The following is an 18211-nucleotide window of genomic DNA, read 5'->3' on the forward strand; positions in this document are numbered from 1 at the left end:
TGCAGACAAATTTGCCCAAACCTCAAAGTTTTGGCCTTGCAGCAAGTCCGAAAATACTAACCTGCCCTTAGCTGCTTCAAGGTCCAAGCCATAAACAACAATACACCCCTCAATTCAGCTTGTAAATCTGCTATCTTGAGTTTATCCTCTCCAAGATCAGATCATTTGACAAAACAAACTCAGCACTGAGCAAGTACATCCACAGGATTTGGAGAGCAAGCAGTGTGCCTCAAAACACTGATTAAAGTCTATAGGCAGTGGTTCTCACATCTCGTCTTCGTTTTTGTGGGACATGACTAATTTATTGTCATCAGAAAGCAACTAGATGCAATCTTCTCAAAGCTCGCTAGCATTCTACCTCTTTTGCATCATACTACCTACAACATCATTGGCAAGGCAAAATCCCTTATACCAAAGCAAGGTGAAACATACCTAGAATCCAAAGTACACAACTTAGAGGTGAGCCTCACTGGGTCACATGGACCATTCCTACATTCCAAAGGGTGCTGAACAGCCAGTGAAGCATGGGAACCAAAGAATGCCCAACTCAGACACAAAGGTATTCTGATATTGAAATTCAGAGCCCATACCCCATTTCATGATGAAAAGTAAAACAGTCCTCGATGGATCCAAACAGGAGAATCTAAGTCACCAAGCAATCTCAACATTCAGGAGAACAGAGTCTGGTTTCTACAGGACAATCCCGCCTCAGGTGACTGACTGTGTGGAGTTTGCACGTTCTCCCAGTGTCTGCGTGGGTTTCCTCCGGGTGCTCCGGTTTCCTCCCACAGTCCAAAGATGTGCAGGTCAGGTGAATTGGCCATGCTAAATTGCCCATAGTGTTAGGTAAGGGGTAGATGTAGGGGTACGGGTGGGTTACGCTTCGGCGGGGCGGTGTGGACTTGTTGGGCCAAAGGGCCTGTTTCCACACTGTAAGTAATCTAATCTAATCTAAGGACAAGTGAGCACACTGCAAAACGAGTGCCTACACCCACCCCTGCAATAGCTACTTAACACATAATGTTCGTAATCAGAGCTGCCAATCAAGAATTGATTTCACATCCCATTGCAGATGGTTGAACAACTGACCTGATTGCCTAACTCTCACCTGTTGATTGAAGAATTTATCACTCTGGACTCTCAAAATATTCAGTGTCATTATAATACAATAACATCTTAAATCTCAAGCAGGAACACGAAAGGGAAATTTATTTTTAAAATGGACATAAATGCAACCTACCATCTATTGTGAATAAAATTGTCAAATAGTTTTGTTCATTTGGTACTTTACACATCGTTCAATTGTGCGTTTTGGGAAAATGGAAGTAATCAAATTGAAGGACGTTGTTCACATGAACTCAGTTTGTAACAAACAAATTTATCAAGCCTCGCTATTCACCATCAAGTGCATACTTAAGTTGGAATAGACATTGGACTGTCTTCCTGTCCTTCATTCAAATTTACATATTTGCCATGTGACCAAAGACTATTACTAGATCTACATTAGTGCATAGGCAAGTCATGGTTTAACTTCTATACCCTGTTTACCCTGAGTAAATTCTACCTGACCAAACAGGATCAGAAGAATCTTGAGGTGGATTTCAGCACCTTAACTAATGTGACAACAATTCAAAAAATACTTCCTTTGCTGTAAGGCACTTTGAAACACAGGACAAACATGAAAAGGAGCTATATAAATCCGAGTCAGAGAGTCATAAAGATGTACAGTACAGCACAGAAACAGACCTTTAGGTCCAACTCGTTCACAAGCCAAATATCCCAACCCAATCTAGTCCCACCTGCCAGCACCCAGCCCATATCCCTCCAAACCCTTCCTATTCATATATCCATCTAGATGCCTTTTTAATATTGCAATTGTACTAGACTCCACCACTTCCTCTGGCAGGCCATTTCATATATACACCACCGTCTGCATGAAAATGTTGCCCCTTAGGTCTCTTTTATATCTTTCCCCTCTCACCCTAAACCTCTGCCCTCAAATGCTGGACTCCCCCACCCCAGGGAAAAGACTTTGTCTATTTATCCTATCCATGCCCCTCATGATTTTATAAACCTCTATAAGGTCACCCCTCAGCCTCCGACGCTCCAGGGAAAACAGCCCCAGCCTGTTCAGCCTCTCCCTATAGCTCAAATCCTCCAACCCTGGCAACATCCTCGTAAATCTTTTCTGAACCCTTTCAAGTTTCACAATATCTTTCCGATAGGAGGGAGACCAGAATTGCATGCAATATTCCAAAAGTGGCCTAACCAATGTCCTGTACAGCCGCAACATGACCTCAATACTCTAACCAATAAAGGAAAGCATACCAAACACATCTTCACTATGCTATCTACCTGCGACTCTACTTTCAAGGAGCAATGAATCTGCACTCCAAGGTCTCTTTGTTCAGCAATACTCTAAGACCTTACCATTAGCTGTATAAGTTCTGCTCCGATTTGCTTTTCCAAAATGCAGCACCTCACATTTATCTAAATTAAGCTCCATCTGCTACTTCTCAGCCCATTGGCCCATCTGATCAAGATCATTGTAAACCAAGGTAACCTTCTTTCTTGTCCACTACACCTCTAATTTTGGTGTCGTCTGCAAACTTACTAACTATACCTATTAAGCTCACATCCAAATCATTTATATAAATGACGAAAAGTAGAGGACCCAGCACCGATCTCTGTGGCATTCGACTGGTCACAGGCCTCCAGTCTGTAAAACAACCCTTCACCGCCACCCTCTGTCTTCTATCTTTGAGCCAGTTCTGTATCCAAATGGCTAGTTCTCCTTGTATTCCATGAGATCTAACCTTGCTAACCAGTCTCCCATTGGGAAACTTGTCAAACACCATATGGAAGTCCATATAGATCATGTCTACCGCTCTGCTGTCATCAGTATTTCCTTTGTTATAACAAAAGGTTTGTGTAGTCACAATCATGGTATTTAATGGATATAACTTAAAACTATTCATAATTGCACACTTATTGTGCAGTCACATCTAAAATAGACTACAGACTTCTAAAGTAGAATCATAACACTTGTATGAGAGAAGATGCTGCTGAAGACATTTTATAGCACACATTCAGAAGAATGTGAAGGGACTTTTTAATCTGTTGATGCCTATGCTTTATCAGATCTGCAGTTACGTTGCAGAAAGATAGGTGCAAACATCCACGGTGTTACAGCACTGCCATAACTCACATTATGCCATAGGAAAAATTCCTCCAGCAAAATTTCCCAGAGTAGTCATTTGGTTAAGAATCACAAAAACAAACCAGAGTGCTTTAGTGCATGGAGACCTCAATAACTATTAATCATCGAGAAGGTTCTGATGACTTATTTGCCTAGGTAGTTTGCACACATGAAGGCATGATTAAAAAAACAAGCCTGAAAAATGGAAAGTAATGATCTGAAAAAGTAGAAACACGCACTATATATTAGCTGCCCTTAAGGATATTCAACTAATTTATCACATTGAGAAGCAAGAACTGGCTATTCAGGCCTTAAGCTTGTGCCATTATTCTATTTGAACACGGTTGATCTGTACTTAAACTCCAATTATCTAACTTTGCTCAATATGCCTGAAAGCTTTTACCTAACAAAAATCCATCAATCCTGACTTCAGCCTAGCTCTAATTTTAAGATTTGTCTCCCCTGTTTTCTGGATTTCCTCAGTGGAGGAAATTGTGTCTCTACAGCTACTGTAATTTCAAACACTTTGTTTGGATAAGTCTGCAACTTTCTAACATAAGTAAATAGAAAGCAAGTATATGCAACTTGTCTTTGATATAACCCCTTAAGCCTTAACACCATTTTGCTGAATCTGTGTTGTACCCCTCCATTGCCAATACTAGTTTTATGGCTTTTGTTGCTGAAAACTGGAATCAGCAATCAAAAAACAACCTCAAACTGCAGCATAACTTCCTTACATTATAATCCAACCTCTGAGACAAAAGCTAAAACTCTATTAGCCTTTTAGATTTATTGCTGTACTTGTGTTTTAGCTTTGAGGCAGTCACAAACTCCTTTCAATGGATCACAATTATCTCATATTATTACACATGAAAAGTCAAACAAAAAAGGAAAGTCAAATATTTAACTTCGTGACTGAAGTAAATTGCAAATTCAAACTGAATGCAAAGTTTTCTAACTGGAAATCCATCTACTGGGATTAGATAATAAATAATTAGGAAATGAGTTCGTTTGGATCCTAATTTTAGCCTGAAGTAACAGGAAGGCTGCAGTGCAGAAACATCAAACATGTGACAAACTTGAAGTGAAAGAAACAAAACAGAACAAAAAATAGAATTATTCAAAAGTACTTTTTTATAAAGTTATACGTTGCTAGTATATTATAAAGAATGAACAAACTTACATACACAACCATATGGAAAAGAAGATTTGAAACAAATTTCTGCTCGCACAAAATGTGTGACTGGTCAGTTTTAAAGCATATACACAGTGCTAAAGTATCCAGGTTGTTATTTCATTAAATGGTTAATTAATTCTTACTAGCTCCTATCTTAAGAATTTTCCTTGCTTTATTCCTCTGTTATTGATCCTATCGACATGACCAATCATTTGCATCTGTTGCCTGCCTACCTGAACATGGCTTTTCACCCCCTTGTCCATTTTATTCCTGGTCTCCTCTCTCCTTCCTTCAGCTTTGGCAGGCACAACTGAACTCACTTTAGTCTTCACTTGTACAATGCCCCCATTCAGATCCCTTTCTCCATTTGATACTTTCTTAATATATAAAGAATGAACAAACTTGCATACGTGACTTCAGATCTCAGTAGAATCATACTTGTTTAAAAAGGTTACAGCTTGAATTTGTTAATAAAATATTATCGATCCACAGGAATATAAAATCTCTTGAAACGTAGAAACTTCTAAGAGACATTTAAAGACATTCTTGGGAGTTGCAAATAACATTTCAGCGAGGATGGACTTTTCTCTAGCCTGCAGGCCAGCTCAAGTCTCTCCTGATGACCCCACACCCTCGTTATGCTCTTCTCTAGCTACTGTCTTGCATGTTTAATGCAACCACCACAACTGTTTTATTCCTCCATTCCCAGTTAATTCGATTTATTCTTACTGCAGAGGTTTCACACTTCCTTCCCATCCATCATGCTCATCAGCCCCATCAGTACACACATCATGCCCCATTCAGCATATTCTAAAATACTTGTTGTCTCACCAACAAAGCTTTTAAGATCAATGATCGCCTTATGGATAAATTCATTACCTACATGCCCATATCCTAATCTCATCCATCCATCAACCCCAAGCACCCAGTTCAGTTATGATTCTTATTTAAAATTATTCACCTGGTTTCAAAGAATTTTATGGCTTTAGCCTACCCCACTATACAACCTTCCCCTTGAGCACGAACTCACCAAAAACCTCTGCATTCTTCCAATTCTGCTCCAGTATGAATTACCAACTTCACTTGCCTTACCTTACGCAGTCGTGTCATCACCTGTTATGGTCCTAAAGCTCATCACCTCACTACCTCCTTTCAGAGGCATTTTAAAATCTAGTTCTGACTATTTTTGGTCATCCAAGGTCAAATCATGTCTGATAATGCTTCTGTAATGTGTCAGGGCACTTTATCATGTTAACACAATGCATACTATTGATGATAATGTTAAGGACACGCTTTCCAAAGTATCATTACTCCCCTTTTCTAAATGGCCATAATCACTCTCTTATCGAACCCGATTCTTAACGCATTAATCTCATCCTCAAAAGGCCCTGAACTGACTTCAGCTCCTGTTTCCTTGACCACGTATCTCAAATTCCCAAGTTTAATGACATTTAGAAAGACAAAACAAAGAAATATTTATAAGATGTCATAGCATGTCAAAACATGTCTTGTGTAATGAATAAAGCACCTTTTAAAAGGCAATGACAATTGCAATTTAAGAAAGCAAAAGACAACTTGATTTCACATACAATTCTAGGAAAATCTCAAAGTAATCTGTTACTGAGCATTGAATAAGGAATAATTAGTCAGGTCAATGCAGAAACTTTGTTCTTTTTCAAAGTGGTACATCTTTACATCCACCTCAGGACACAGACATTAAACTAATTTCCTGTTCCCATCCTACATTACAACTGAAGCAAAATATCTTTTGGTTTTCCTCAACCTCCCCATAGTGTTTAAAGATTCCGTATCCTCTACTTATTTTGTAGCTCCAAATGGGACCTTACTAGTTCCACATACATTTCTTCCCAAACATTGCCAATGCCTGTCCTGAAAAAGGGCTGATGCCCGAAACGTTGATTCTCCTGTTCCTTGGATGCTGCCTGACCTGCTGCGCTTTTCCAGCAACACATTTTCAGCAATGGCTGTCCCACCAAGTTTTCATTCCTCCTTCTCTATCATGAATTCTGGGCTCCCCAAAAGAAATGTACATGGTCCTTTTCTTCCTCATTTACTACCTGTCAGTGACAAGATTGGCTCTCAAATGTGTGCTGGCAGCCCCCAATTTTATTTTTCCATCACTTTCTTCAGCCTCCAAGGGCTGTGATGTCAGACAGCCTTGTCTGGCACCCAAGTCAAGATTTCTTTCTATTGAACTCAAAGAAGTGTCAGTCATTTCCTTTGGCTTCTGTCACAAGTCCTTTCTTTTCTTCACATTCTTTTCTGTACTGAAACCATTTACACCCACCTCGAAACTGTGTCACCCTTACAGTTTTCCATCACTTCTAGACTGAATTTATCCAGCATTAACATAGTGAACTGATCTTTGACCAATCACAGTAAACATCAACTTGATGCTAATGGTGCTAACTGTTATCCACGTGAACTACATTGATTCTTAATCCACTGCATGCAAATTTAGCAATTTAAAATCCTGCTGGGCTGCTCTTAGGTTCTCTTACCACCTCACACATTCTCCTTTCCATTGCACATTCACCATTATATTCTCTTCCACACTTCATTCGTAGTTATTGCTCTTTTGCCTTCATCTATTTTATCACTGCATCTGAAAGCTCCGATACCATTTTCTGAAATTCCTACCTGAATCCTACCATCTCTCTTTTTCTCTTCCTCTGACTTGGATATTTTTCAGCAGCCTTTCCCTGCTCTTTAACATCATTTCTTTTGCTTGCAATCTTGGGATGGTTTCTTCATTTAAAAGGGATAACCTCAAGATAGTCATTTTTGTACAAAAAAGTGTGTTGTCCCTGCCCTGTGTTTGACAGGCCCACCTTCCTGCAATCATTGTCCTTCAGAATAACTAAAGCAGGTTTCCTCCACTGCTATTCAGAAGTTATAGTGTGCATTTGCTAGATGCTAAATTCTGCAAAATTTTATGTTCAGCAACATAAAAGACTTTATATTAAAAAAAGTTTCTCATCTTCAATACCTGTATACCAATGATAATGAGAAAAAGCATGGGAGACTAATTGGGCCACCGGACCTGTTTCCATAATCCATATCTTATGAAGTTGTCACTGACAATCTACATTATCTTGCCCCCTTCAATAATGGAGGCAGCCAAAACTCCCCTTAAGAATGAGATGCTTCTCGTCAAATTCTTTACTATCCAATAACAGGGCAACAAGAACTGACTGCCAAAGTGAAACCATATGACCATTACTTTGCTTCTTCACCAAAAGTACTTTACTGAACTCAGGCACCCATCACTCTCATTGCTCCCAAATATCATTCCAGAAAACTATTTAAAAGTCACATTCAAATTCAGCAAAACACTATGGTTGTTCATGATGAATTTAAAAAGAAATCATTTCAAATGTTTTCACTGAGCTAGGTTCAATTTTCTGGCTCCATTTAATCTAATAAAAGTAAATAATTTATTTTGTTTGAAATTAGTCATAGCATCAGAATGCAAAATATTTTGTGTTTCACGGAACAGAGGAAAAGCATATAAAACTGGGAAAGAAGTAACTTCTACATTATCATCTCCAGTCATCTTTCTCTCCCGATCTATTTAAAACACCACATGAAAGATAAATCTATGGATTTAATTTTATATACATCCACACTCAATAGATGAAAAATGTATGCACATGTGGTAAGATTTGAGATGGTCACAAAAAACTTTTCAAAAAACTTGCATTGTTGCACATTGGACTATTTCCAACATCATTATTAACAACAATAGTAGATTCATATGTTAAACTGAAAGCCTTATAATGGTTTCTCAGTACAGCTGCCAACTTCTGTCCTTTACCATAGGTGGCACATTTCCAATAAATCAAACCGGACTGGCTTAACAGATATAAAGCATATGGACATTCTCTTGCTCTTGCAAAGTACTAGTTGAGGGCCTACAGTGAGAAATTGATTTACATAAAAAATTAAAAACAATAACAATTTAAATCAATATTGTATCTTTCATGTAGAAAAATGTCCCAAAGGTGCTTTACAAGTATAAATAATAGCAAAATAGATGTTGTATCAAATAATTAGGTATTTGGAAAGGTGAACAAAAACAATGAAACTGGATTTTGAAAATGTACAATTTCTCAGCATTTAAAGGAAAAATCTGATAAAACAGATCTTTATGTATTTTTAAAATTGCACATCTATCAGACATTAAAATTAGAGCCCTCTACAATTTTACCTTGAAGTGTAAATGTATCAGGATGTGGTCTATCCCTTTCCCTATTTGCAAAGAAGTTGGCAGCCAATTTCAACATAGGAAGGACACAGCATTCTACTGTGCATCATTGCCTATAAACTAAGGGCAGAGTTTGTTTTAAAAAAGTTAAACCATACAGAGAGATTATGTAACTGCAGGTTAATTCAGCTGTTTAATCAAATACGATTACACTACATAAACTGTAATGGCTTAAGCTAAATTAGTAAAGTGATATCAATTTTCTAACTTTGTTTTCAAAGAAAGAGTCTGCCTTTAACCGAGGTGTCCCATGTGTACCATCTGTCATTTCCGCCCAATCTTAGCAATACAGATGGAGCGAAACACGTGGAGGAGTACAATCAGTGGCTGAAAAGTGATAAAAATATTATCCATTTTTTGAAAGTTTTAACTAATGCACTTGGGAACCAGGAAAGTGCATTATCAATACTGAAACACTCCTGTCTTATCACTGATAGAATCAGCACTACGAAAACATATTAATCATACATCTGGAAAACAATTATAAGCAATAGAGTCATTAATGATAAATGTAGCACACAACTTGGGGTGAATTCTCATCTAATTCTTTTTGTATCACACTTTAGATATTTAAATGATGGATGCAAATTTAAAACCTCAAACAAGGTCTACGTTGTTGCATATACAGTGCTGCGGTGATTCCAATGATGTCACGATGAAACTTCCCCTCCTCCACACACACAAAGGAGAAGGTAATGGTGACATCATATCCAAATATAACTTCTTTTTCAGGAAGGTGACATAACATAAGCCCCCTAAATCACTCCCAACCCTTTCCACAGACTCTCACGCCCATCCCCTTCCTCCCACTTCTGCAAACCCCAATGCTCCTCTTTTGTAATGCATCACAATAAGGAATTATCGTTTACTCATCTTTGACTTATAATGCTTTTTGCAATCTAACAGTTGTATAGAGGGGTGAGGAGAAAAGGGACAACCACAACGAAATTGGTCTGGCTGGTGAAAATCCACAAACAATGTAGTTTAAAAACGGTTAAATATTTGTTTTGAAGTGTACTACACAGTACTCAAGTTACATGTAACATTCCAATACTGCTATTGCTGAATGTCATACTCAATTTGTATATATACTAGCAGCAAACAAGGTTTCTATTCTTTCACTTCAGAGAGGACACTAGTGTGGCAACAATACTGCAGCTATTATGGGTTATTATTTTGAACATGGTTTCGGATTAGATTTCAAGAGTACATGGTGAGTGTAGTACTCACCTGCTATGCATACGAACTTTTGTATAATTTTTGGTTTTAGTTTTGGCATACTTAACTTCCTGGACATTTTTTTCCCGAAGAATGTTTACATATTTACAACAGTTCTAGCCACCGTGAGATGAACAAGATAAATTCCCAACTTTCCCAGAGGCTGTTCAGCCCGTACTGAATTAACAAATCGAGACCGTTCTTGCGACTGTCAGACTGACCTCCTCCAGCAATACCGTTTTGTGACTTCTAAGTAGTTCAAAGTCCCTGACAATAGCAAACTGACTGCGGCATCGGGAGTTACACTCGCACTCCACGGTGACCTCCAACAAAAATCATACCTTTTCTGAACAGGCTTTCGCCTCTTACGGCTTGCGTAGATACTGCTGCTGTTCATCCTCAGCGAAGGCGCAGCAAAGCTTCTCCCCTCGGTCTGTACCTTCGGTAAACCTTTCCCCAGGAGTCACAGTTTACGGCGAGTAACACGAGTTAATCCAAGAAGGAACAACATGCAAGGCGGTGCGGACCTCTTGCGCCTCGCTCTCCTCTCCTCTCCTCTCCACACACACAGACACAGACAGACTTCCTCCTCCTGAGACACAGGGGGGGCGGGGGATTGCACAGGCGGCTGTGGCCGCTCGATGGAGCAGCAGATCCAGCACAGAGGGCTCGCCGGGGAAGGGGGCGGGCTCGCGCTGTCCGTGTCCCCGGGGAAGGGGGCGGGCTCGCGCTGTCCGTGTCCCCGGGGAAGGGGGCGGGCTCGCGCTGTCCTTGTCCCCGGGGAAGGGGGCGGGCTCGCGCTATCCGTGTCCCCGGGGAAGGGGGCGGGCTCGCGCTGTCCTTGTCCCCGGGGAAGGGGGCGGGCTCGCGCTGTCCTTGTCCCCGGGGAAGGGGGCGGGCTCGCGCTGTCCTTGCTCCCGGGGGGGTTCTCGAGCTGTCCTTGCTCCCGGGGTGGGGGGGTCTCGCGCTGCCCTTGCGAGGGGTAAGGTTGGTTGTGGGGTGTAGGGGCTGAGCTCCCTGAGCGGGTTGTCAATGTTGTTCACTTTCTTGAAACCAGTGGGACAGCACTTAGCTCCTGCACTGAGTACTGTTCGCCCTAGGAGCACCGCTGATAGCACTCTTTCCGCCCCCCTTCCCCGGTGCGCAGCTCTACCCGCGGATAACCGAGCACGCTGTAAGCCCGGGCCCGTCTCTGCTCGGTTTGGAATCAGGCCCAGGCTGCAATCTCTTCCTGTCGACTGGCCCGGCTGTTGTACGTGTGTACCGCCGGCAGGGCATGGAAAATCCAGGCTTGCTGCTAGTGTCAGTGCAGCACACCGCCCCCCAGCCGCTGTCTGTGAGAGAGCACCGACAGCTCAGCCCGACTCCGGCAACACCGTGTACACACACCCCACCAGATACAGAGAGAGAGAATATCGCAAAAATCACGTTCAATTTTCGTGCTTTCAGAAGCTGAGAATGATGTTAAACAGATAGATTGGAACCAACGCTTTGTCAGCAGTTCAACTATCGCAAATAAACCAAGACTTGCGTTTACATAGCGACGGCACAGCCTCCAAACGAAGCAAAAGCGTGTTACAATGAATGATTTTTTGTTGTAAGATGTAGTTGCCATTAGGAAAGTTAAAAATCACAAAACACCAGATTATAGTCCAACAGGTTTATTTGGAAGCATTAGTTTTCAGAACATTGTTCCTTCATCAGGTTGACAACCACCTAATGAACAAGCAGCGTTCCGAAAACTAGTGCTTCCAAATAAACCTGCTGGACTTTAACCTGATGTTGTGCGATTTTTAACTTTGTACATCCCAGTCCAAAACCGACACCTCCAAATCATGACTACCATTAGAAAAGTTTTTTTTTCCATGGTTGTTGCCACATTGTCCAGTTTCTACCTTATTCATTTCTACTTTATAAATGTTATATATTTCAATGTGAACATCCATTATTCTTTTAAACTTGCGGGAATATAGGCTTAATAATTACATTGTGGATAATCGGCAAATGTTCTCGAAATGATGTATAGCCTTTCCCAGTACGGAAATCAAAACTACAAAGTGCTCCTATGTATGAGCTAACCCAAGGTCTCTACAATTTCAGTAAGTTACTCACAATTAGACTCCCAATTCCACTACAATAACAGCTAACATAGTTGTTTCATAGAAACTTAGAAGCAGGAGTAGGCCGTTCATCCATTTGAGTCTGCTCAACTATTCAATAAAATCAAGACTGATCTAATTGCGTTTTTAACTTTCTTCTCCCCCGTAAACTGTGACTCTCCATTAAAATCTATCTCACCCAGCCTTGAATAAATGACCCTGCAATGGATACAGGCCCAAACTGTTCAAACGTTTTTCATAAGACAACCACTTCTTCATAGGAATTAGTTGAGTTAACCTCTAAACTGCTTCTAATTATATCGTTACTTAAGTAACAAGACCAAAACCATTCACAGTACTGCGGATGTGGCCTCACTAATGTGTTACATAGCTTCAACAAAACATTCCTTCTTTTATATTCCATTTCCTTTGCAATAAACTACGATTTGCCTTCCTGATCACTTTCTGTACCTTAATTCACTGTTTTTGAAGAGTTACCTTATAGAGGTTTATAGAACCATGAGGGGCATGGATAACAGTAGATACATAAGGTCTTTTACCCAGGGTAGGGGAAGTCCAAAACTAGAGGGCATAGGTTTAAGGTGAAAGGAGAAAGACTTAAAAGGGACCTAAGGGGGAACTTTTTCATGCAGAGGGTGGTGCATGAATGGACTGAGCTGCCAGTGGAAGTGGTAGAGGCTAGTACAATTACAACATTTAAAAAACATTTGGATCAGTACATGAATAGGAAAAATTTAGAGGTATATGGGCCAAATGCTGGCAAATGGAACTAGATTTATTTAGGATATCCAACGATATCAGTTGGCCTGACAAGTTGGACAACAGGATCTGTTTCTGTGCTGTATATGTCTATGCTCTATGTACCAGGGGACCCAGATCCCTCTGTACCTAAGAGTCCTACAATCCCTCCCCATTTAAGTGATGTGCTGTTCTCTATTTTCCTCCCAAAGTGGATGAGTTCAAATTTTCCTCTCTTACTTCATCTGCCTTTTGTTTTGCCAATTCTTTTAAACTATCCCTTTTCAGACAACTAGTGTCCTCTTCACAACTTACTTTTCCATCTACCATTGCATCACAAACAGTCTTAACAATCATTAGTTTGGTTCCTTCACCCAAGCCTTTGATAAAATAAATTGTAAATAATTGTTGCCTCAATATTAATTCCTTGGGCATACCAGTCATCCTGTCAACCCAGAAATTAACTATTTATGCCTACTTTCTGCTTCTTATTAGACAAACAGTCCTCCATTAATGCTACTGTGCTACCCCACACTATAAGCTCTTATATTGCATTGTAACTTAGATGTGGCACATTGTCAAGTTCCTTCAGGGAACACAAATATGGTATATGCACTGGTTCCCTGTATATATGCTATTTGTTACTTTCCCAAAGAACCATAATAAGTTAGTCAAAACTGATTTCCCTTTCACAAAACCACGTTGACTCCCTTATTGCATAAAGATCTTTGAAGTGTCCTGAAACAATCTCCTTAATAACAGATTCCACCGTTTTCTCCATGACAGCTGTTAGTTCCCTACTTATTCTCTCCCTCCTTTCTTAAATAGTGAAGTAACATTTGCTGGTCTCCAAACTAATGGTACCTTTCCAGAATCTGGGGAATTTTGCAAAATTGAAACCAATGCATCTACTTTCTCAGTAGCCTTTCTTTTAAAACACCTTCAGATGTCAGGGCTAGAGGACTTCTCAAATTTTAGTTCTAATAATTTTGTTATTATCCTTTCCACAATGATTTTAATTGTTTTAAGTTCCTCTTTCCTTTTCACATTCTAACTTACAATTATTTCTGGGATGTCATTGGTAGTCTCCACAGTTGCAAAATATCTATTCAATGAATCTGCCGTTTCACAGTTTTCCATTATTAATTCCCCACATTCACTCTAAAGGATCAATACTCATTTTGCTTATTCTTTTCCTGTAAAAATATTTGTAGTAACTCACCTTTATTCTTTATATTTGTTGCTAGTTTTCTTGAGTACTCAAATTTCCCTTTCCTTGTACTGTACATTCTTTACTCAACCTTTGCTGTTCTATATTATTCTACATATATTGTCTTATATTATTCTATATATTGTTCAGTATTATTATGGGAGAAAGTGAGGACTGCAGGTGCTAGAGATCAGAGCTGAAAATGTGTTGCTGGAAAAGCGCAGCAGGTCAGGCAGCATCCAAGGAGCAGGAGAATCGACATTTCGGGCATGAGCCCTTCTTCAGGAATGAGGAGAGTGTGCCAAGCAGGCTAAGATAAAAGGTAGGGAGGAGGGACTTGGGGGAGTGGCGTTGGAAATGCGATAGGTGGAAGGAGGTTAAGGTGAGGGTGATAGGCCGGAGTGGGGGTGGGGCCGGAGAGGTCAGGAAGAAGATTGCAGGTTAGGAAGGCGCTGCGCTTTTCCAGCAACACGTTTTCAGCTAGATTATTATGTCCAGGTCAGGAGCTGAGTGACCCTGGTAGAACCCAAACAAAGCAACAGTGAACAGGTTGTTGCTGTCTAAGTATGACTTGATAGCCCTATCAACAATGACTTGCATCACTTTGCTGATGAGTTGGAGTAAACTAATAGGACAGTAATTATCTGGGTTGGATTTCTATGTTATTTTCTGGTCAGGACATACTTGGGCAGTTTTCCAAATTACTGGGTAGATGTCAGCATTATAATTATACATCTTTTATAGGGGTGCAGCTAGTTCTATGACTCAAGTTTTCATTACAATTGCTGGAATGTTATCTGGGCCACAATCTTTACAGTATCTGGAGACTTCAGCCATTTCTTGATATCACATGAAGATAATTTTAAGATAATTAGCATCCTTTTAATAGCTATTGGCTTAAGAGAGCATGTCCATTGATCCTGTCATTGTATCCAGTGCATCATGCACTATTGTCTGCAAGATTCCACTAATAGGCTTCACTTCGTATGAAAGCAAGAAGATTGTCACTAGCATAACTGCTGGATGTTAGATAAAAAGTGCAGTACTTGGCTCAACAACAGAAATCAATGATCAGTTTCATAGTTCACCTCTAAGAACTGCATTTAATTTTGGGACCACTAACACACAAACTACACTGGCAGCCCACCTGTTCTGAGAACCAAAGGCTAATGCTATTTTGAGGCCTGACTTCCATTTAAATAGAACTGGCAAGTTGCCCACCCCAAATAGACAGGCTGATGCAGATCATTGAATTCAAGCCAATATCTGGCAACCTGGATGGCAGCAGTGTGGATCAGATTATCAGATTTAGGATTTGGAGAATTGGGCAAGTGTCTCCTCAGGAGACTATTTTTTAAATATATATATGTAAAATCATATATATATAATAGAAAAAAATCTACTATTTTACTTAAAATTGTAAGTCGAGAACACAAAGTTTCAAAGTCAAAATTTAGCACTGATAGCAACAGTTCATATAAAGAGTGACCTCAATGGAATGAACTTCAGGATACAATAGCAAAAGCAGGAATATTTAGGAAGATTTGACAGACTTTTTAGATGCATCAGCAAGTAACCTCATTGAAGGCAATACAGTGAAGGTTCACTAAATTAGCCTGTGGGACGTGGGATTTTTCTATGATGGGAGTTTTAGTAAATTGTGTCTGTAGTCTCTGCAGCATAGAAAATGAGAGGTGATTTCATCGATATGTACAACACTACGAAGGGGTTTGACAGAGTAGACGGTGAGAGATTATTTCTCCTAGTTGGGGAATGTAAAAAGACAGGAGCACAGAGTCAGGAAATTGGGTTGCTTATTGAGGATTGAGATGAGGAGCAATTTCTTAAATAAACAGTTCTGAATCTTTGGAATTCTCTTTTCCAGGAGGTTGTGGAGTCTCCATGGTTTTGTATATTTAAGGCTGAGATAGACAGATTTTTGGTCTCTCAGGGAATCAAGGGCCATGGGGAGAGGCCAGGAAAGTTGAGTTAAAACCCAAGATCAGCCATGACTATATTGAATTAGGGAATAGGTTTGATAGTCTACATGGCCCATGTCTGCTTCTTTTTCTTGCATTCAACCGTAAACATCATGTGAAGATTGACTATTTGTCTATCAACAGCTCCATTACATTGTAAGTTCTATTTTTCTCTATTTTCCTTGATTATATTACTTCCCAAGAAAGTACATAACTCTCTTTTAATTTGTCAACTGATTCATCAAATGTACTTACAGCCAACCTCAAAGTCAGAGTTATAATGATTAGGAGTTCTTCCACTATTGATATTGTTAGGAAGTTTGCAAGAGAATTTTTATAAATTCAATGGGACGCTTCTTTCTCAGTTGAATGCAAGTCTCATAAACCTTCATCCTTGTACTCCTGGTAGTGATATTTTTCTGAGGCTATGCTGTTATTAGGCAGCTTTGCATGGTTGACACTTGAGTACATCTGAGGACTATCTCAGGCATTCTTCCATATTTTGGTGGATACCCCTGAAATAAGAGAGTGCAAAAGCTATTTGTGTTGTTTTTGTTTCTGCAGGGCCACCTATCTTACCCCAATGTTATGACGAGAAAATGGAAACTCTGTGAAAATGTTACTTACCTCACACTCTGTGCCCCCTTCCTATTTCCCCCTACACCTGCCCATTTGGCAAAACTCCACTTATAATTTCTACATTATTCATAATTGTCAATGCTCAGCAAATAGATTTGTATCGTCTGTAGCAAAGAACAGGCTGTTGATCCAACAGGTCTATGCTAGTACATATGTTCAATTCAAGCTTTCCCTCAGCTCTGTTTGTCTAACCTTATTAATATATACTTCCAATGCCTTCTCTCTCAACTTCCACTTAAATGCATCTATACAATTTGCCTCAACTACTGTGTTAGGACTCTCCATTCTTAACACTCTCTGAGAAAAAAAATCTCCTAAGTACCCTAATGGATTCATAGAACAGTACAGTACAGGCCCTTCGGCGCTTGAGGTTGTGCTGGCTTTTTATCCTATTTTAAGATCAGACTAACTACATACCCTTCATTGTACTAACTTTCATGTACCCATCCAAGAGTCGCTTAAATGCCCCTAATGTATCTGACTCTACTACCACTACTGGCAATGCATTCTACCCACCCACCACTCTCTGTATAAAGAACCTACCTCTGACATCTCCCCTAAACCTTTCTCCAATTATCTTAAAATTATGCCCCTCATGATAGACATTTCCGCCATGAGAAAAGATCTCTATCGATCCACTCTCTCAACACCTTGTTCACCTCTATCAAGTCACCTCTCATCCTTCTTCACTCCAATGAGAAAAGCCCTAGCTCCCTCAACCTTTCTTCATAAGTCCAGTCCAGGAAGCATCCTGGTAAATCTCCTTTACATCCTCTCTAGAGCTTCCACATCTTTCCTATAATGAGGCGACCAGAACTGAACACAATATTCCAAGTGTGATCTAACCAGGACGCTTTAGACTGCAGCATAACCACACGGCTCTTAAACTCAATCACTCTACTAATGAAAGCCAACACACCATACACCTTCTTAACAATCCTATCAACTTGGGTGGCAACTTTGAGGGATCTATGGACATGGATCGCAAGATCCCTCTGTTCCTCTACATTGCCAAGAATCCAGCCGTTAATCCTGTATTCTGCATTCAAATTTGACCTTCTAAAATATATTACTTCACACTTTTCCAGGTTGAACTCCATCTACCACTTATCAGCCCAGTTCTGTATCCTGTCAACGCCTTGTTGCAACCCACAATAACCCTCCACATCATTTGCAAACTTACTGACCCACCCTTCCAATTCCTCATCCAAGTCATTTATAAAATCAGAGGTCCCCAAACCGATCCCTGGTCACTGAGTTCCAGGCTGAATACTTTCCATCTACTGCCACTCTCTGTTTTCTGTGGACCAGCCAATTCTGTATCCAGACAGACAGGTTTCCCTACATCCCGTGCCTCCTTACTTGTGAATGAGCTTACCACAGGAAAACTTATCATTTGCCTTGCTGAAATTCATGTACACCACATCCACTGCTCTACCTTCATCAACATGTTTTGTCACATCCTCAAAGAATTCAATAAAGTCTGTGAGGCATGACCTACCCTTCACAAAGCCATGCTGACTATCTCCAATCAATCTATGGTTTTCCAAGTATTCATACATCTTGTTTCTCAGAATCCTGTCCAATACTTTGCCTGCCATTGATGTAAAATTGACTGGTCTTTAATTCACAGGATTATCCCT

General features: G+C 40.1%; 1 protein-coding gene across 2 annotated transcripts in view; it reads right to left on the reverse strand.

The window, feature by feature from the left end:
• Positions 1-11132, reverse strand: part of LOC140480465 (aryl hydrocarbon receptor-like) — a 195421-nt gene extending 184289 nt beyond the window's left edge. For both annotated transcript variants that reach the window (XM_072575366.1, XM_072575365.1), the window contains exon 1: positions 10224-11132. In XM_072575366.1, the coding sequence (XP_072431467.1) occupies positions 10224-10279 (56 nt within the window). In that variant the 5' untranslated portion in view covers positions 10280-11132. The remainder of the gene's footprint in view (positions 1-10223) is intronic.
• Positions 11133-18211: the final 7079 nt, after the last annotated feature.

Source organism: Chiloscyllium punctatum, chromosome 8 (assembly GCF_047496795.1).
Source record: "Chiloscyllium punctatum isolate Juve2018m chromosome 8, sChiPun1.3, whole genome shotgun sequence".
Lineage (NCBI taxonomy): Eukaryota > Metazoa > Chordata > Chondrichthyes > Orectolobiformes > Hemiscylliidae > Chiloscyllium > Chiloscyllium punctatum.